The 20449-nt window shown below is 46.6% G+C and overlaps 1 protein-coding gene across 1 annotated transcript in view; it reads right to left on the reverse strand.

Annotated features, from left to right (window-relative positions):
• The window catches only part of LOC311111004 (girdin-like), a 78447-nt gene that overhangs the window by 14446 nt on the left and 43552 nt on the right, over positions 1-20449 (reverse strand). Inside the window, exons 7-25 of the mRNA XM_084153686.1 lie at positions 19831-19971; positions 18176-18345; positions 12222-12303; positions 10627-10785; positions 10302-10448; positions 9941-10085; positions 9399-9577; positions 7835-7972; positions 6931-7245; positions 5983-6738; positions 5549-5679; positions 5278-5416; positions 4767-4952; positions 4466-4627; positions 3588-3865; positions 3235-3378; positions 2666-2852; positions 474-619; positions 245-337 (exon numbers count right to left, since the gene is read on the reverse strand). Coding sequence (XP_084009812.1) covers positions 245-337; positions 474-619; positions 2666-2852; positions 3235-3378; positions 3588-3865; positions 4466-4627; positions 4767-4952; positions 5278-5416; positions 5549-5679; positions 5983-6738; positions 6931-7245; positions 7835-7972; positions 9399-9577; positions 9941-10085; positions 10302-10448; positions 10627-10785; positions 12222-12303; positions 18176-18345; positions 19831-19971 — 3698 coding nt within the window. The remainder of the gene's footprint in view (positions 1-244; positions 338-473; positions 620-2665; positions 2853-3234; positions 3379-3587; positions 3866-4465; positions 4628-4766; positions 4953-5277; positions 5417-5548; positions 5680-5982; positions 6739-6930; positions 7246-7834; positions 7973-9398; positions 9578-9940; positions 10086-10301; positions 10449-10626; positions 10786-12221; positions 12304-18175; positions 18346-19830; positions 19972-20449) is intronic.

Consider the following 20449-nt stretch of genomic DNA (forward strand, 5'->3'; position numbering starts at 1 on the left):
GTCAGGGACGGAAATGAACTGAGTGGAACTGAATGGTTAGGCATAGTGCAGTCGATTAGGTACTAGAATGAACCCTAACCAGACGACTGCAGCAATCTACTGCAGTTATACATTTCATTTTCATGTGGGGGATGTCTGCTTTGTCTCAGCCATGGACAGGACATGATGTACTGCAGCATACCTGAGTCTGGCCACAGCACCAACCACAGTGACAGCAGTGAGTGGACTCCTCCTAGCTACTTACCTCCGTGGAGGTGAGGGGTCGTAGAACTTATACTGATCCATGATCTTCTCCTCCAGCTTCTCCTTCTGTCTCCTCAACTCGTTCAGCTTGTCTCTGAAGGAGGGAAGACCAGTTAGGGACAAATTACATCATAGCCAAGAAACAGACATTTCTCCTATTGACATGTTTAACACCGGTTACAGGGTTGCAAAATATAATAGTGTGGGGGGGGGGGGGGATCATCTCTCACATGTACAGTCTCTGTTCTACATGGTACAGGTCCTTGCTCTCCATGGTCTGTTCTAGAAGGGTGCGGTTCTGCAGCATCAGGGTCTGGATCTGGTCCAGCAGGTGTCGGTTCTCCTCCTCCAGGTTCCCCTTCAACTGGCTCAGCAACTAGGGAGAGAGAAAGAATAACATTTTGTTACCTCAATTTTCAATGGAAATGCTTATTGAGCAAGTTTCCAAGTTTCTTTTACATGGTTGTATGTATTACTGCATGTGGGCTGTGCCTTTTACAGGGTATGAATACTTGTCTGACACTCTTTAAGCCTCACAGAGCACAGTGTTGAGAAACCAGCTGTGTATCCCCAGGCACATCTACTCTATCAGCCATCCTTTCCTACAGACAGATCAGGTAAACACTCATGTCTGGACAGAGGCCACACATCAGCTATGAACACTTCCATAACATGGGGGCATATTTACCAAGAGTTACCTGTGATAGAGTTGGGAAATACACTGCTCAAAAAATTTAAGGGAACACTAAAATAACACATCCTAGATCTGAATGAATGAAATAATTTTATTAAATACTTTTTTATTTACATAGTTGAATGTGCTGACAACAAAATCACACAAAAATGATCAATGGAAATCAAATGTATCAACCCATGGAGGTCTGGATTTGGAGTCACCCTCAAAATTAAAGTGGAAAACCACACTACAGGCTGATCCAACTTTGATGTAATGTCCTTAAAACAAGTCAAAATTAGGCTCAGTAGTGTGTGTGGCCTCCACGTGCCTGTATGACCTCCCTACAACGCCTGGGCATGCTCCTGATAAGGTGGCGGATGGTCTCCTGAGGGATCTCCTCCCAGACCTGGACTAAAGTATCCGCCAACTCCTGGACAGTCTGTGGTGCAACGTGGCGTTGGTGGATGGAGCGAGACATGATGTCCCAGATGTGCTCAATTGGATTCAGGTCTGGGGAACGGGCGGGCCAGTCCATAGCATCAATGCCTTCCTCTTGCAGGAACTGCTGACACACTCCAGCCACATGAGGTCTAGCATTGTCTTGCATTAGGAGGAACCCAGGGCCAACCGCACCAGCATATGGTCTCACAAGGGGTCTGAGGATCTCATCTCGGTACCTAATGGCAGTCAGGCTACCTCTGGCGAGCACATGGAGGGCTGTGCGGCCCCCAAAGAAATGCCACCCCACACCATGACTGACCCACCGCCAAACCGGTCATGCTGGAGGATGTTGCAGGCAGCAGAACGTTCTCCACGGCGTCTCCAGACTCTGTCACGTCTGTCACATGTGCTCAGTGTGAACCTGCTTTCATCTGTGAAGAGCACAGGGCGCCAGTGGCGAATTTGCCAATCTTGGTGTTCTCTGGCAAATGCCAAACGTCCTGCACGGTGTTGGGCTGTAAGCCCAACCCCCACCTGTGGACGTCGGGCCCTCATACCACCCTCATGGAGTCTGTTTCTGACCGTTTGAGCAGACACATGCACATTTGTGGCCTGCTGGAGGTCATTTTGCAGGGCTCTGGCAGTGCTCCTCCTGCTCCGCCTTGCACAAAGGCGGAGGTAGCAGTCCTGCTGCTGGGTTGTTGCCCTCCTACGGCCTCCTCCACGTCTCCTGATGTACTGGCCTGTCTCCTGGTAGCGCCTCCATGCTCTGGACACTACGCTGACAGACACAGCAAACCTTCTTGCCACAGTTCGCATTGATGTGCCATCCTGGATGAGCTGCACGACCTGAGCCACTTGTGTGGGTTGTAGACTCCGTCTCATGCTACCACTAGAGTGAAAGCACCGCCAGCATTCAAAAGTGACCAAAACATCAGCCAGGAAGCATAGGAACTGAGAAGTGGTCTGTGGTCACCACCTGCAAAACTAGTCCTTTATTGGGGGTGTCTTGCTAATTGCCTATAATTTCCACCTGTTGTCTATTCCATTTGCACAACAGCATGTGAAATGTATTGTCAATCAGTGTTGCTTCCTAAGTGGACAGTTTGATTTCACAGAAGTGTGATTGACTTGGAGTTACATTGTGTTGTTTAAGTGTTCCCTTTATTTTTTTGAGCAGTGTATGTGGAACATGCAAATTACAATCTAGTCGGTCTGTGGGAAGGTGGTGCCGATATTGTAGTTCCTCACACTGGTTGGTGAGTGGTAGGTAGAGAAGTGGGTTTGAGGTGTATGTAACCGTACCTCACACTGGTTAGTGAGCTTGGTGGAGGTGATGTCCAGCTGTTGGTACTGCTCTTTGAGTTTGGAGAACTCCGCCTCCAGGCGGGTCTGTTCAAGTTTGGCACCGTTCATCTGGCTCTTCAGGTTCTTATGGTCGGCCTGCAGTCCCTCATTATCCTTCACCAGCTGGCGGTGTGCCGTGTTCAGCCTACACACAGAGACATCATAATGGGTTTCAAACAGCACATTCTTTACTCATAGTCCCTGGCACATGTCAAACCGTGGTTTGAGGGAGAGACCTTTATGAAAGAAGGGGAAAATACACTAATTAACATTTCATTTGGAAAATAACAGCTAAATGGTTAGTTCTCTAATTGTAACCAACCACTTAAAATGTCTGCATGCTGCCACTCAAAACATGCAGACTTTCTTTTCCCTCGCTCTCTAAAAATCTTGTTGCACAGGTTTCTCTGCACCTGGACTGACAGTTAAGGGATGTTCCCTGCACCCCAAAGTAAACCTCAGGGCACATCCTCCTCCCCCTCGGTTCCTTATACATACGGTATTCAGTTTAACCCTGAAGCACTCACCTTTCATTCTCCTCCTTCAGTTTGTGGTAGTCTGCAGCAGTGGTCTTGTGGCTCTTGTTCTCAGACAGCATCTTCTCCTGCTGTGCCTTCAGCTGTTTCTCCAGCTCCTCCAGCTGATCCTTCTGCCTCAGCAGCTGGTTATACCTGTAAATACAGTACTACCTGTTAGTGAACAGCAGCTGTGCGTTTATGCGCGTCTCTGACTTGAGTGCTGTGTATTGGTAGAGTGGAGGTGAATGCATAGTAAGACTGTCGTGCATGTGTGTGTTTGGCCGTGTGGTTAAGTAAGTGATGGTATGCCAGCTGTGCTACAGTATGCTGTAAGCACATAACAGCCCCAGTAGAAACCCCACCTGTCCTCCAGGTCTCTGTGCTGTGACTCCAGGCTCTTGTGGGCACTCTTCAGGCCTCCATGTTTGCCGATGAGGCCCTCGTATTCGGAGGCCTGTCTCTCATGCAGGGCAGCCAGCTTCTCATGGTCCCTTAGCAGCATCTCATAGGTGGACCTCAGGTCCTCCCTCTCCCTCACCGCCCCCTCCTTCTCGTTCTCCGTGCTGGACTGCTGCGTTGCCAGTTGGGCATTCTGGGTCATGAGAGCGCCACTCTGGGAGTTCAGTGTTGAATTCTCAACCTAGGGGGGTAAACAAGACTTCTGATTAGATGATCTGAGCAGTCTGAACTCAGTCAATCAGAAATGCCCTTAACTATAACTGTTTCTTCAAGGGTTTTGTCATGTCCTGCTAGGAATAGCATTGGATTCGATTAACTGATTATGTGAAAACCAGTGTAAGAACCCCATAAAATAATTTGAATAGATGTAGGTGTCACTTCTGAGCAACAGGGGGCACTGTGTACACAGCCAGCCCGTCCCTCCAGTCCACTCCGATGGTTGAGACGTTGCATGTCCTAGACATCAGTGGTCAAATGTTTTTTTGCCAGTACAAATCACAAGCACAGACATGTTCAAAGTTGTAATTAGTTTTGGCTTGCAGCAGAATGCAGCCGAATCTTGTTCTGATGTAGATTTTACAACCCAAGATTTTGTTGAACCGCTGCCATAAAATAAATCAAAATAGATGTTGTGGAGGGGAATTATCTCTAGTCACTGGGCAGAGTGGAGAAGAGACATGCTTGAAGAGGGTTTAAACTAGAATACAGGCTATAGATGCAGTGTAGACAAGGCCAGAAAATAGGGTTCAGGGCACAGCAGTGAGGGAGCAACAGAGGGAACCTGTAGTTTGGCGTTCTGGGTCTGTAGTGTGGTGTTGTTCTCCTGTAGAGATGCAGTCTGTCTCTGCAGAGCCAGAATCTGGGCCTGCAGGTTACTGCTCTGGGTCTCCAGCTGCTTCAGGTTGGTATGCAGGGCCTGCTTCTCTGCCTGGAGGGTGGCGTTCTGTAGATGGTGTACAGACAGACAGACAAGATATACACATGCATTAATTATATGTAGAGACCCTTCACAGTGACATCACTGTCACATGCTGTATCTAAGACGGCTGTTTTGAGTTGTTGATTAGATGGAGTGTACTCACATTCCTCTCCACCTCGATGAGGCGGTCTTTGACCTTGAGCAGTTCCCGGGTGGTCTCGTGGCTCTCCTTCTCCCACTTGTTGACGGCCTGAGAGTCCTCCCTGTCCCCTCCTCTGGGGGGCGAGCTCTGCACCATCCTCTCCTCCTCCTCCTCCCTCTGTCGCAGGGCCTCATAGTTCTTCTTCACCTGGAAAGGTCAAAGGTAAAAGGGTTAAACCTCCATCCCCCAAAACCTTCCAAAAATATACCTATGCTAACATTGTTCTCTGTTCTGGCACCCCAGCGGCAAGGGTTGTAGTTTTCGAGTTGAACAACGTGCATCGGAGACTATTATCTGTGTTTTCCAGACTCCTGGTACCTCATAAATAAATAACACAATGAATAAATAATAAATGGCCTCTGACAAGCATTTCAGCATTTCTCTGAGTCATGTGTTAAATAACATAACACAGAATCTCCAGGATAAAGTTTTGGTCCTCTGGGCTGCTGTACTGTATTGTTTGGGAACTCACAGTTTTGAGCTCCTGGCGCAGTTGTTGGTTGAGGTTGGAGGACTCCTGCAGTCTAGCCTCCAAGGCAGCTATCTTCTCCTCCTTGATCTCCAGAGAAGACTTGAGAGTGGACTCTAGCTTGAACTCCAGCAGCTTGTACCTGCAGATAAGGGACATTCACAATCATTAAAGACCAAGGATCTTTCCTGGAAAGAATTCAAGTCTTGACACTATATTGATGGCAGAGTGCCTACTATGAACCTTGATTGGTGTGTGTGTGTGTGTGTGTTACCTGTCATTGTCAGAGCTCTGCTCGGCCTGCAGCAGCCTCTCCTTGTTGAGGCCTATCTTCTCCAGCTCGTGGGTCAGTTTCTCCAGGTCATTGTTCATCTGCTGATTCCGCAGTTTCTCACTCACCAGTTCCTGGAACATCAAACGCCAACCCAGAGTCACTCTACATTTATAATCCCTACAGCTCAATCCTTTATTAATGAATAATATAATCTTATGGAGCACAGTGGAGTTCCAAGTTTGAGAAAAAGTGTTGACATAGTGCTCTGGTTCTATTACTTCTTGCATAATGCAGGTGCAATGACTATAACAGAACTTTATCGATCATCTAAATGCACATTTGAAGACCTATGGGCATTCACCCAATGCATTACCATTACAATACATCTCCTAACATTACAACATGCCTCTCTAAGTTAGTAGCTACATCATTACCTCTCGCAGAGTGACCAGGGTCTTCTTATCGATGGTGGCCTGTTTGACCAGCTCCTTGTTCTCCTTCTCCAGGTCTTTGAGGCGGTTGCAGGAGTCCTTGAAGGAGGTCATCTCCTTGCCCAGCGAGCGGTTCTCCTTCTCCAGGTGGCTGATCCTCAGGTTGTCCTCGTCCATCTTGGAGTCCCTGATCTCTGCCTGCTGTCTCAGCCTCTTGTTCTCCTTCTCCAGCTGCTTCTTGTCCTTCTCCAGCTGAGAGCTCTCCTGCTCCAGAGTCTTATTCTCCTGCTCCAGCTGCTCCAGACGTTTGCTGGAGATCTTCAGTTCCTCCAGGCTCCTCTGCAGGCTCTGGTTCTCCTGCTCCACGTCCTGCAGCTCCCCCTCTAGCTGCTGGATCTTGCGGCTGCTGTTCTCTAGGGATTTCTGCAGCCGCTGGTTCTCCGTGTCCAGGCCCTGGTAGCTCACCTCCAGCCTCTCCGTCTTCCTGGAGGAGGCTTTGAGCAGCTCCAGGCTCCTCTTCAGTTGGCTCCTCTCGCTCTCCAGCTCACGGTTCTCAAGTTCCAGCTGAGCCGCCTTGTTCCCGGCCGAGCGGAGCGCCTCGGCAGCCCTGCGGAGCTTCAGGTTCTCCTCGTCAAGCTGGGCGTTCTCCTTCTCCAGGGCCTCCAGCTGGAAGGAGGTGCTCCGCAGGCCTTCCACGTTCTTCTTCAGACGACGGCCCTCAGCCTCCAGCTCTGCGTTCTCCTTCTCCAGAGACGCCACCTGATGATTTGGGAGAATATGGGAAAATGTATCAATAAATAACTTATTCTCATTCAAAGTCCAATCTACTGTATATGATGGGAGTTGCACAACAAAGTAAGGAATATGTGACTCCATTGGCACAAGATAGACAGCAGGAACACAGACAACTAGAAGTGAACTATACAGCCACCAATGCATGCAGAGGCAGACCTTGTCACAGGCGATGCCCAGACTGGCTACTCGTTTCTGCAGGGCCTCGTTCTCCCTCTCCAGCCGCTGCGCCTCCACCTCCAGCTCCTCCGCCCTCTCGCCCTTCTCCTTGTACACCGCCAGGTCCTTACGCAGCTGCTTACGCTCAAACTCCAGCTTGTTGAGTTTGGAGCTAGTCTCCCGGATGGACTCGTGTAGCACGCGGTTCTCCTTCTCCACGTCTTTGACCCGCGCCTCAGGGCCCACCTGGGAGCGTTGCCTCAGCGACGAGACGGTCTGGGTCAGGTGCTCGTTCTCCTGCTCCAGGCCTTTCACCTGGGACACGACATAGAGGACGTCAGAGTGGCGGTACGGTAGATCAACTCAAGTCATGTTTCAGTTTGGGGTTAATATGAAAAGAGCCCTGAGTTTTTCCTGAATATGGTAAACTCGTCCATGAAAAACTCTGTGCTCTAAGAAGACTATACCTAGGGTCCTGAATTCTTCCTAGTCAGGTCGAGTGGTCAGGAAAAACTCCTGGCCCTAGTTCTCAACGCTGTGGTGTACTGTAGGTTCAACAGAGATCTGGCTTGTGTCCATGTCTTCTCACTGTAAACATCATCAATCTAAACACCCTGTGTCCGTGACCTCATTAGATTCGGTCTGCTTTTCATTACCCCCCAAGCCACACAGAGCTCTCCAACTAGTTGGGAGAATGAGAGCACAAAGACTGCTCTCTCCTAAGAAAACTCCATCCCGATACACAATAAGTAGCTAGTAATGTCGTTTGGAGACTCTTGGAACCAGACCAGATCAAAACAAATCCAGTCCCTCGATCCACCTAAAAATGTCTGTTTTGTATTTAGAGCATAGACGTGCGTGGCTGTGTGCGACTGTAGGCGTAACTGTGTGTCTGTGTGAGTACCTGTCTCTCCGAGTTCTCCCTCAGTGTCTCCAGGGTTTTCTCCAGCAGAGACTTCTCCTTCATCAGATCGGTGCCGAGGCTCTCTGCACTGTGCAGACTCTCCCTGTCTGTGTTCAGCGCACTCTCCAGCTGCTCCAACTGCAGGCACACACAGGACACACACTGTTACCATGGCACCCAGTCACTTAGATCACAGACACAATCCGAGTGTGCAGTACAGGCAGGTCTACCACACCTTTACCCATCACAGTTGGGCACCATTCTATTGTGATTCGATCACTTTTAAATTGAAGAGCCTGTTTTTGAATTTTAATTTGCAAAAATAAAACTGAATTGATGCTGATTATGTTATTTATATTTATCTAATCACAGTGGCAGTGTTGTAACACATGCCCTTTATTAAAGGGACTCGTAGGCAGGTCCATATAAAGCCCTTCTGATGAATCTTGCACAAGCCTTGGTTTGTGCGAGCCAGAACGGCTCATAGGAGCAGGAGTCTATCTCCTGTTTCTGTAGCGTGAGGCAGCTTGATGTACAAGTACACACCCTGGATAGGATGCTAGTCTATTGCAGGGCCTTACCCCCAATCCATCTCCTTAATGCTGAGTGCCAAGCAGAGATGCATCAGGTCCCATTTTTTATAGTCTTTGGTATGACTCGGGCGGGAATCGAACTCCCAACCTTCCAATCTCAGGGCAGACACTAACCACAAGGCCACAGAGTTGATGAACATTGGTTCCATTCTCTGTTGTCTGACTGCACTAGCTAATTACCACTCACTTCACTCAAACCCTCTACAAACGGCAGGGGGCTGAATTATCTACAAATAAAAGCCTTTCACTGTGGCTGTTTCATCCTCTATTCTCTCCCTCTGCCTCTCCTGCTCAATACATAACGCACTAACGCTGCAGCACCAACAGCAACTACAAGCGTCCTGTATACACACACACACACACACACACACCACACTTGCAGGGTAAACTCTTCAAAAGGCAGGCTGATTATTACTAATCATATCAGAGCTATCCCACAAGCACCTAATTCTGTCAAAGCAGCTTAACTCAAAACTGCCTACTTATTGCCTGTCTACAGGCAGCAAGTTAAACGGCTGTTAATGTACAATTCACTTTAAAAATGGGCTCTTATAATGACCGATCCAGTGGTGCTGCCTAATTCAGTCTTTGTGTGAGAAAGGCACATTTCATGCATTCTATGCGGAGAGCACAGAGAAGGCTTAAGTGTCTGAAAATAGCAGAGAGTTAGCTTACGGAGGGGCCTTCAAGCGTCAAGGCTGAGAGAGAATAGGAAATGGTCTTCAAGATTTACTCTGTTCTTTCTACTCCCTCTGGTGTCATGGAGCTAAGAGGCCTGAAAGCCAAGTCCTGGGGTGAAATATAGGGGGCTGGACCAAGATGCTACAGTAGGGGTAAAGAGCAAGCAGCCATTGTTATGTTGTTGATACATAAGGAGCCAGTGTTGGGTGGGCTAGAGAAGGGGAAATGTTCAGGAAGCAAGTGAGTGGACTTCAGTATATATTCTATACAAGTATAAAAGCTGCTCTGACCCTCTGGGTGAGCCTCTGGTTCTCCTTGTCGGCCTTGAGGAGACGTGCGGGGGCGTCTTTGCTGGCAGAGCCCCTCAGCTCCTCCACAGTCTTCAGCAGGGTCTGGTTCTCCTTCTCCAGCTTCAGCAGCCGGCTGGACGTCAGCTCATTTACCTCGTGGCCCAGGGACTTCTGAGGCACTGCACAATGAAACCAACCCTATGTTAGGCACACAACAACATACTGTATGCAGATGCTACAGGTTCTGTTATAGTGGTAGGAAGTCCCCCCAACGGATGAGGAAGTATAGAATATCCCTAACTGTAGTTACTGAGGAAACAACAGGGTTTATCCTGATCCAAAACCAGTTAACCCCATTAACATTGTTCCAAATCCAGGCCGGTGCTAATCTGGGACTTGGAGTCATTGAATATTAATTACAGGAGTTAGTCATGTGTAAATAAACCCAGTCCAATCTGTTGTCTGTGTATGAAGGACCAAAGCCAGGGCCGGGGTTGGAGCCAGAGCCCCAGTGCTGAGGGCTGCTGCTCCAGGCTGCTCACCCTCTGTCAGGTCAGGGGTCATGGAGAGCTGCTGTAGTTCCCACCCTAGGTGGAGAGACTCGTCCATGCTCTGTTTCTGGGCCATCTCCAGGACCAGGTTCTCCTCTAGAAGCTCCTCAATACGCTTCCTGTCCATGTCCCGGTCCTAAAGAACACACAGACAGACAACATACACATAACATACTGTCAGACGACTCCACAAATGGTAAGCCCTACAGTATAGTATGGGCATTCTTCAGAGATGACCTACAAGATGGTTCCATAAAAAGAGAGTGCAAAATCAGTCATACCACCATGTCTGTTTGATTCCCTAACCCTAATCCCACACATAAAACACACTAACTTTTCCTCTGTCCCTCACCATTTCCATGTCGTGGATCTTGGATTTGAGCTGCAGGCTCTCCTTCTCCAGCTCGTGGAGTTTGTCAGAGCGAGCCCTGGTTCCTACCAGCTGGTCCTCCAGCATGGCCTTGGTCTCCAGCAGAACCTGATTGTCCTCCTTCAGCTCCTGTAGGGCCCAGCAGATATCACGCACACGTCAACCACAGCCATATCACTACTACCATCCCCACTACCACGCATTCAACCAACATTGGGACAACAAGTCAATACATTTATGTTACACCCAATGAATGCTTCATTGACACTCCAAGCTTGTTGGGTGCTATTTCTCTGTTTTGGCGTACCTCTACTCTAGCTTTATAGAACTCAATGTCGTAGAGCCTCTCCTTGTACCGTCCCACTTCACTCTCCAGCTTGTCCACTCTGACGGCCTTCTCCCTCAGAGCGTCCAGCTCGTCACGATAGGCCCTGGCAGAACGCGCGTCCGACAACAATTGCAGGCTCTGGAGGGGACAAACAAAACACTTAATGTCAGTGTCACACACATATACGATTTTTGTTTCACACAGACTCCCACTATATATACATGCATTGCACCAGGCATAATTCATATTGGTAAACAAACACACATAGGGGTAGACACCGTGGACTGTGTCGGTAGACACCGTGGACTGTATCGGTAGACACCGTGGACTGTATCGGTAGACACCATATAGGTAGACACACATGACAGTCATACACAGAGACAGGCTGAAGCTCCTCTTAGTCAATAGTGTCATGAGTCAGTCATCTTCTCTGAAAGAGAGATTTGAAATGACCACACACACAATAATAAGCACCTCTGCCATGTTGTTGTGGTGGACCCTACTCCCTAGCGCTGCAAATTATGTTTACAACAAAGACTATAAATAAAAGAACATCTTTGTCTACATCTAAGGGGTTAGCCAAGCTATAGATAGCTCAGCCACTAATTGGCTAAGGGCATTAACCTAATGATTAAGAATTTAAAACAGAAGGTGGTGGCGATGGTTTGATGTGTTGTATAACTCTGAGGGCAGTCAGGACACCACAGGTGACATGAGGTCTTATGGGTGGAGCTTTTGTCTAGTGGTCTGGGCCAGCTTTGTGTGGCAGGCTTGTAAAGCTGGACTGATGCCTGGCATAGCTCAGCAGCACGGTTAGTGTGTCGTTTATGTTGTGAAAGTGTGTAGCTGGAGTTCAGGAGCGACACGTTGGTCCAAGGCAGATAGATAGTGTGTACTAGTGTATTAAGTAGCGTAATGCTGGTGCTAAGTCGTGTGATGTGACGTGGTTTGGGAGCTCTGTCTGACATCAGCTGTAATTGACTCCTGCTGTTTACTCAGCTGTGTTGACATTCTGTGGCACACTAGTGAGGCATCAGTCTGCTCTGGGGTTGGACGGTAATGTGATGGTCTATATGTTGTGCTAGTTTCATCTGTCCAATGCTGAGTTACAGGGGAGAGAAAGGGGGATGAATGAGCCAATTGGAAGCTAGGGATGATTAGGTGGCCATGATGGTATGAGGGCCAGATTGGGAATTTAGCCAGGACACTGGGGTTAACACCCCTACTCTTACGACAAGTGCCATGGGATATTTAGTGACCACAGTCAGGTCACGCGTTTAACATCCCATCCGAAAGACGGCACCATACACAGGGAAATGTCCCCAATCACTGCCCTGGGGCATTGAGATATTTATTTAGACCAGAGGAAGGAGCACCTCCTACTGGCCCTCCAACACCACTTCCAGCAGCATCTGGTCTCCCATCCAGAGATGGACCAGGACCAACCCTGCTTAGCTTCAGAGGCAAGCCAGCAGTGGGATGCAGGGTGGTATACTGCTGTTCTGTATTGCTCTGTGCTGTATTGAGTTGTTCTGTATGGCTCTGTGCTGTAGTAGGTAGGTTTTGTCCTGCACCTCTTGCTGAACCCTCTTATTCTCAGTCTCCATGTTGTCCAGTTCCTGTCTGCAGTCCAGCAGCTGCTCACTCTTCTCCTCCCTGAGAGAGAGAAAGGGGGGAGGAGAGAGAGAGAGAGAGAGAGAGAGAGAGAGAGAGAGAGAGAGAGAGAGAAGGGGGGAGAAGAGAGAGAGGGGAGGAGAAGAGAGAGAGAGAGAGAGAGAGAGAGAGAGAGAAAGAGAGAGAGAGAAGGGGGCGGGGGGGGGGGGGGTGAAAGAGAGAAAAAAGAGAGACATTGTAAAACACATTCACATTGTACGCATTTTAAAAACATCATTCCTCACAAACAAAACCATAACTTTCCCACACAAATATTTGTTTCTGTTTTCTCTATAGTTGCCTTGAGAAACTGGAATTTTTACTTAGGCTCTGTAACCATCCTTGGTTAATATAAACCAAGATGTTTACCCAGCAGATAGGAATCCATGGACCTCTTTCCTTACTGGGCCAGGTCAGCTTGTTTGCTTGTGGGTGTGTGTGGGTTGGGGGCCGGGGCCGGGGATGGGGTTAATTACCAAATTATATATAGTAGAGATTTTCAGACTTACACTACCGTTCAAAAGTTTAGGGTCACTTAGAAATGTCCTTGTTTTCTAAAGAAAAGCAAATTTTTTGTCCATTAAAATAACATCAAATTGATCAGAAATAGTGTAGACATTGTTAATGTTGTAAATGGCTTTTGTAGCTGGAAACTGCAGATTTTTTATGGAATATCTACATAGGCGTACAGAGGCTCATTATCAGCAACCATCAGTCCTGTGTTCCAATGGCACGTTGTGTTTGCTAATCCAAGTTTATCATTTTAAAAGGCTAATTGATCATTAGAAAACCCTTTTGCAATTATGTTAGCACAGCTGAAAACTGTTGTGCTGATTAAAGAAGCAATAAAACTGGCCTTCTTGAGACTAGTTGAGTATCTGGAGCATCAGCAATTGTGGGTTCGATTACAGGCTCAAAATGGCCAGAAACAAATAACTTTCTTCTGAAACTCGTCAGTCTATTCTTGTTCTGAGAAATGAAGGCCATCATCAAACTGTCTCTAACCAGAATAGAAAGAGGAGTGGGAGGCCCCGGTGCACAACTGAGCAAGAGGACAAATACATTAGTGTCTAGTTTGAGAAACAGACACCTCACAGGTCCTCAACTGGCAGCTTCATTAAATAGTACCAGCAAAACACCAGTCTCAACGTCAACAGTGAAGAGGCGACTCCGGGATGCTGACCTTCTAGGCAGAGTTGCAAAGCAAAAGCCATATCTCAGACTGGCCAATAAAAATAAAAAATTAAGATGGGCAGTCTGAGAAATTGCTTTTTCTTTGCAACTCTGCCTAAAAGGTCAGCATCCCGGAGTCGCCTCTTCACTGTTGACGTTGAGACTGGTGTTTTGCTGGTACTATTTAATGAAGCTGCCAGTTGAGGACCTGTGAGGTGTCTGTTTCTCAAACTAGACACTAATGTATTTGTCCTCTTGCTCAGTTGTGCACCGGGGCCTCCCACTCCTCTTTCTATTCTGGTTAGTGACAGTTTGATGATGGCCTTCATTTCTCAGAACAAGAATAGACTAACGAGTTTCAGAAGAAAGTTATTTGTTTCTGGCCATTTTGAGCCTGTAATCGAACCCACAATTGCTGATGCTCCAGATACTCAACTAGTCTCAAGAAGGCCAGTTTTATTGCTTCTTTAAATCAGCGAAACCGTTTTCAGCTGTGCTAACATAATTGCAAAAGGGTTTTCTAATGATCAATTAGCCTTTTAAAATGATAAACTTGGATTAGCAAACACAACGTGCCATTGGAACACAGGACTGATGGTTGCTGATAATGGGCCTCTGTACACCTATGGAGATATTCCATTTTATTTATTTTTTATCAGCCGTTTCCAGCTACAATAGCCATTTACAACATTAACAATGTCTACACTGTATTTCCGATCAATTTGATGTTATTTTAAATGGACAAAAAATTGCTTTTCTTTCGAAACTTTTGAACGGTAGTGTATATCAAATGAGGATAATTCATTTTAATGTTCAATTAACAATTGAGATATCCATATATGGGTAACAGGAAGTGATAGTGTGCGAGAATGTTTTCTGTCTTTTCGATCACATGAAAACATTGACCTAGTTTGTACTTGAAAAAAACATCCAGTATACATTTTCCCTCCGAGGCAAATCATTGATCTTGAGTAGGGAAAACACTGACTTTCCTGTGTTATTTTATAACCTCAACTGTGACAGAGTAACTCTTTCCTTAGGACAACAAACATAGTTCAACTGAAAATGTACAAGTTGGACCACAAAGGCAACCTACAAATGACCACAAACAACTCCCCTATGACATGCAAATATCTAACTGTAGAGCTGCCTTGCTTTTGTTCCAACAGCTCTTTGTAATCTTGCAAATCCATATAATATCTGGTTAAGTGAGTAACATGCCAATATATTCCTTTCTTCCCCCTGTCTGACTTCAGACCCCCTCAACCCAGCATGAGCAGCAAATAGATCTCAACTCACAATATCATGTTCTTCTGTTAATGGGTTTGCGCTATAGACAGGCAATGCAACTTAAATGCAATTTGAATGGCCTCCTGCTGTTTGTTTAGATGTGACACTGACACGGCTTGGGAGTAGGTTGGGGCTTTCTGAGGCTGAGGGAGGCCAGTCCTGCAGGCTGCCGGTCGGTGAGGAATGAAGAATGCGCCACAGAGCTTTGAAGAGGACTGTGCATTCCTCAAATCAGTTGAGATGCTTTCCAGTCTCCCTGGTCCATTGAATATACTTGATGATGGCCTGCCAGATTAGTGATCTCTACTGGGTCTGCTATTTGCCGGTGGGAATTCTTATCGCTGTTCTGTTCCACACTTCCTATGATGTGTATGTTGAAATCAGAGGCTGGAGCAGCTAGCTTTGAGCGTGGAATAAAACTCACGTTCTGCAGCTGTTGCTACAGCTGCTTTTGGTGAGCACAGGGTATGCACACACACACACACACACACACACACACGCACACACACACACACACTCCCAGTGTGTACCTTGTGTGTCTGGAGTCCTTTAATCTCATCCCACAATAGATCATGTCATCAGAAATTCAGCCACGCCTCAGCTGTAAAACAACTTTTCAACATCTTTCCGTTTTTTCCCCAGTTTCATTTGAACCCTACTAAAGAGAGTAGATGACAGACTAGGCTCAACACAAAGCTGCTCATCCACTGTGAACCTGTGTGGGTGACAGCACTGAGCCTGCAGCAGCTCGGAGTCACTAACAACCGTGGCACCATGGTCTACCCACATTTTACAGTCTACCATTCACATTAGACAATGCACCATACTGGAGATTGGGTCTTTAGGGGCTATTTCATAATCTATTTCTACACAATCTATTCCTGCATTCCTCTTAACACCAGGTTTCGTACTTAAGTAAAAAGCATATTTTCTAAAGATATTTACACTTTAGTGTGCCCTCAGGAGTTCCTTCCCAGGCAATCAGTAAAGACAGTAGAACACAGTGAATCTCTATTTATTGGGTTCCATAGCGTGCCTTTAACAGAGAACGATCCCCTTTCCTCTAGTGTTGGTGCTCCAGAGTGAACAATGACCAGAAATCGGAGAAAAATAAGTGGAATTTAGTGCTCTTATATCAAAGACCCATAAAGAATGTCTATAATGCCCCAGCATGGAATCATCTGATCTGGGCCAAATCCCCAGACATCTGAGTCGGCATCAGGACTGGCCTGGGTGACTGGAGCAGTATGTGGTTATTTATGGCCACACGAGACTACAGTATATGCACTCCTGCAGAGAAGCAGTCTGCAGCTTCTAGGACTGACCCCATTTAGTCAACTGGTCGATTGTTTGGTCAAAAGGCTGTTGGTCGACTGAGATTTAGTAGAGCGGTCGCAAATATATTTTTAAAAAATCATGGCACATGAGACACCTGTCTGTTTGGCGCCTGTCTGTGGACTAATCCATTGGAGGCCGCGGGGATCACACATTCTAAGAAGAAGGGGAGTGTGGCTAAGATGCACAAGGCGCATCTATCTTTTGAATGCGCTCTCTCCTCCAATTTGTGCACATTCATTGTTTGATAATTTCATTGTGTGAATTGTCTGTCCTTAGTACCTATCAATTCCCCATTACATACATTAGTACATTTACCGTTAATCCCCATCATTTCTAATATACAATGTTTGTTTGGTTACAGTAATTTCTGTTAATGCATTCATTATATTACTATTACAGTCGTTTACTGTTGTCATTGTCGGAGTGGACACGTTGTCTGCAAGGCTTACAACCTATGCCACACTTGTGAGAAACAAGTTTTGGTTTATATCATTCCATTATACGAGTTTTGTCAATGTATTAATTGTATTTTGTTTGGAGCTCTCCTGTCTATGTTGAGTAAGGACGCACACCTAAACACGCATAGAAGTAGGCCAAATGTATAACTGCGCCAATGTGGGGATGTCTGATAGTATTTCTGACTGTCTTAACTCACCACCACTAGGCTATTCAGCTGTGGAGCTTCTCAGAGTATGTTTTTCTTCACCTCAAACAGCAAGTAAACAAAGTCTGTTTTGAGTATGACAATAGTTCCTCAATGTGTTTAAAAAATCTTTCCAGCTCTCTCCCTTTCGACAACCACCGAAATGTCATGCTCTGATTTTTATTTGTTGGCTTCATGTAGGCTATTTTTACCTATATGCCAATAGAAGTAACTTTTAGATTAGAATAATTTTCATTTAGATAGAATTTAGATTAACCACATGACAATGATTTGGAGATACGAAGACGTTATTATAATTGAAATTAAACTGTTCCACGAAATTGTGCATATGAAAATCATAACTGGCACGCAGATCGAAAGAAATGGTAAGATCAATTGTAAATTGGCATGCCACATGAAAAAGGTTGCCGACCCCTGGTGTAGCCTATCACCAGCAACTTCAGTGTAACGGCAGAATCTGCGAAGGTCAGCAGCACCGGGAGGATCTAACACCGTTTTTTTCTTCTGGTTATCTTGAGGTCTGGCTCCCTTGAGTCATTTGTCCTAATTATTTCATCAAACAGTGTGCTTAAAGCATCAGACAAGCCCAGTGCATTTAGATTGTTTTGTTGTTGGGTACAGCACTTGCAGCTTCACTGATATCTTCTGGAATTATGATCATCGTAAAAAGCCAGATACCTCAGAACCGTTTCGAATGCCGACAGCGTTAATGGACAAACCATTTCAATCTCATGATGGACTTGATGAAGAGAATCCACAGAGTCAGCAGCTTAGTTTGTGCATTCTAAAACACTTCCCCCTAAAACAGAGAAAGCTTCTCATAACAACCCCTCCCTTTGATAAACTGACCACTGGCCTTTGTCTCTGCCAAGGTTAATGGCCTCTGAAGAGGAAGTTAATTATGACACTGCAAAAAGGTCTAGCACTATCACACCAAAACAGTAATGTAGAACCACTTGCGTCCTATTGAGAGGCTACAGGAAATGTTTTCTTCTTTAACCCCTGACATGGAATGACTTTTAGTTCTGCAATTAGTGTCCTGCTTTTGCTGTTCTCTCCGGTCAGAGTGCTCTATTAACTGGAGAATGGGATACTCCTCAAAAGACCGACAGAGAGCGGAGTCACGGCTCCCAGCTCCAATGGGCACACAGTTCTGGTTGCTTTTTCATCACTAGACAGTCGTGGGACAGCAGCAGATGAATGCAGTGTCAAATTTAGACACTCTGCTAGACAGCACATGGGAGACCCACAGTGCTTATAGGATACCTGTAGGAAGCTTATAGAACTTGTGAGAACCAATGGTATATTAAGAGATTCAACAGACTGTTTGCAATCTACCACTTACAGACTTACTCAGAAGGGCAAATGGGGTGCGTACAGAGCTAGTGAAAGGCCAACGGGGTTACTTACAGCTCCTGGCGCAGACGTCTGATCTTGGCCTTGGCGTCGGCCAGCTCCACAGACAGGTGCTGCCGGCTCTCTGTGCGGCGCATGCTGGGCGAGTCGTTGGGTGACTGGGCACAGAACGGCTGGGGAGAGTACTGTCCACAGTCCCTCTCCTGGGTCAGCTCCACGATGGTCTGGAAGGACACAACACCACAACACTTAGACAAAACTCACAAACCAGGGCTCTTATCATGTATCCTACACACATCATATATACTGAGTGTACAAAACATTAGAAACACCTGCTCTTTCCATGACATAGACTGACCAGGTGAAAGCTATGATCCCTTATTGATCTCACTTGTTAAATCCACTTCAGTCAGTGTAGATGAAGGGGTTGAAAGAAGTTAAAGAAGGATTCTTAAGCCTTGAGACATTTGAGACATGGATTGTGTATGTGTGCCATTCAGAGGGTAAATGGGCAAGACAAAATATTTAAGTGCCTTTGAACAGGGTATGGTAGTAGGAGCCAGGTGTGTTAAGAACTGCAACACTGCTGGGTTTTTCATGCTCAACAGTTTCCCATGTGTATCAAGAATGGTCCACCACCCAAAGGACATCCAGCCAACTTGACACAACTGTGGGAAGTATTGGAGTCAACATGGGCCAGCATCCCTGTGGAACGCTTTCGACACCTTGTAGAGTCCATGCCCCAGCGAATTGAGGCTGTTCTGAGGGCAAAAGGGGGTGCAACTCAATATGTATGTTTTATACACCAAGTGTATACTTGAGATATGTATCATGCATTCCTTACTTGAAATCATCAGCCTGAGTCATCTAACAGATTTGGATGGGTGAAAGCAAGGCTCTCACAAATTGCTTTGAACCGTGTTTGATCATTGATCACAATGAGGGTCAAAGCAGTTGTCAGGCAGGGTATTGAAGATTGAGGATACTGAGGGTGTGGTTTGCAGACTATGTTGTTAGGCTGCCCTGCTGTTCTGTCTGCTCAGTCTGGGAGGTGTGAGCTTAGGGAGATGACTCTGATTTGGACGGGCCACAGAGGAGATGCAGCAGCACCTAGACACCGGGATCAGTCACTTAAATGGAAACCCCAAACATAATGAAAAGCCCAGTACTAATTGGCCTAATGCAGTTAAGGCTCAAGTATCGGCACGCAACAACTGAATTGAGCTGGGTTCGGAGATAAGAGTGGGAAAAGGCATTGGGTTTAAATGGTCTGTGAAAGGGAGAGGAAATCAAACGACGTATTCCCATCATCGTCATTATAGTTCACCCCACGACCCTCCTCTCTCGTCCTACGTTTATAACCCAGTGGCCATGCAAGGAAATGGGCTTTTAATGAAGTGTGTCTGGCCTCCAGTGGAGATCATCATCACCCCATCCCTGTCCGCGCCCCTGGCCAATAGAATGCTGGGATTGCTGCTCTACCAGGCCATGGCAGCTGTATGGGTGGGCCATGCTTAATCAGACTGCTCTGGGTTCAACTCACACACACACCAACCACACACTCAGACACACACACATTGACGCCATATAAAATGCACAGACAGATACCATCTAGACTCTATATAGATTGTTAACACATTTCCCACAACATTTTATGTCTCGTGGGTTGAGTTAAAAAGGCACCAATGTGCCCCGTTTCAGACATGTACCTCCAGCTGGTCGTCTCTCTCGTCCAACAGGCGTTTGAGATGGAAGGCCATGTTCCTGGAGAAGGAGTCCAGGTCCTCTGGGGGCAGCTCGCCCCCCTCCAGCCACTGCAGGTCCACAACATTCTCCTGGTTGTGGGTCACCTTCAAAACAACAGCATATCAGAGTCATCTCACTCTGCCAGCCAATACACAGAGACCCAGGTGTGTTGACAGCAATGGGCAGCCAACTACTTTAACTTAAACAGCTGTGAAGGACAGTGATGTAAATTTGGCTAATGAACTCACAGATCTGTCCTACATTAACTCAAGTGTCTTTAAGCATGAAACACAGAGAATCTCACTGCCGAAAGACTGCTGATAGGTACAGTGGGAGGACGTTCCTTCTCTTGCTAGAACAAAAGCAGTACCTGCTGCATGCAGACCCGGTAGCGACGACCCTACCGTTTCTACTTGTAGAATTGCAATGCTCGTCAGTGACCAACAACTTGACTTTGAGCCAATCAGAGAGCACGAACCCGCACGTGGGTGAGCCAATAAAATTACAAAAAAGGAAAAAGAGGGTATTTTCTCCGTACATCCACGGATGAGCCAGTCACACTTCATATGCAATGTAGGCTAT

This window comes from Coregonus lavaretus (assembly GCF_964263955.1).
Source record: "Coregonus lavaretus genome assembly, chromosome: 36".
Classification (NCBI taxonomy): Eukaryota; Metazoa; Chordata; class Actinopteri; order Salmoniformes; family Salmonidae; genus Coregonus; species Coregonus lavaretus.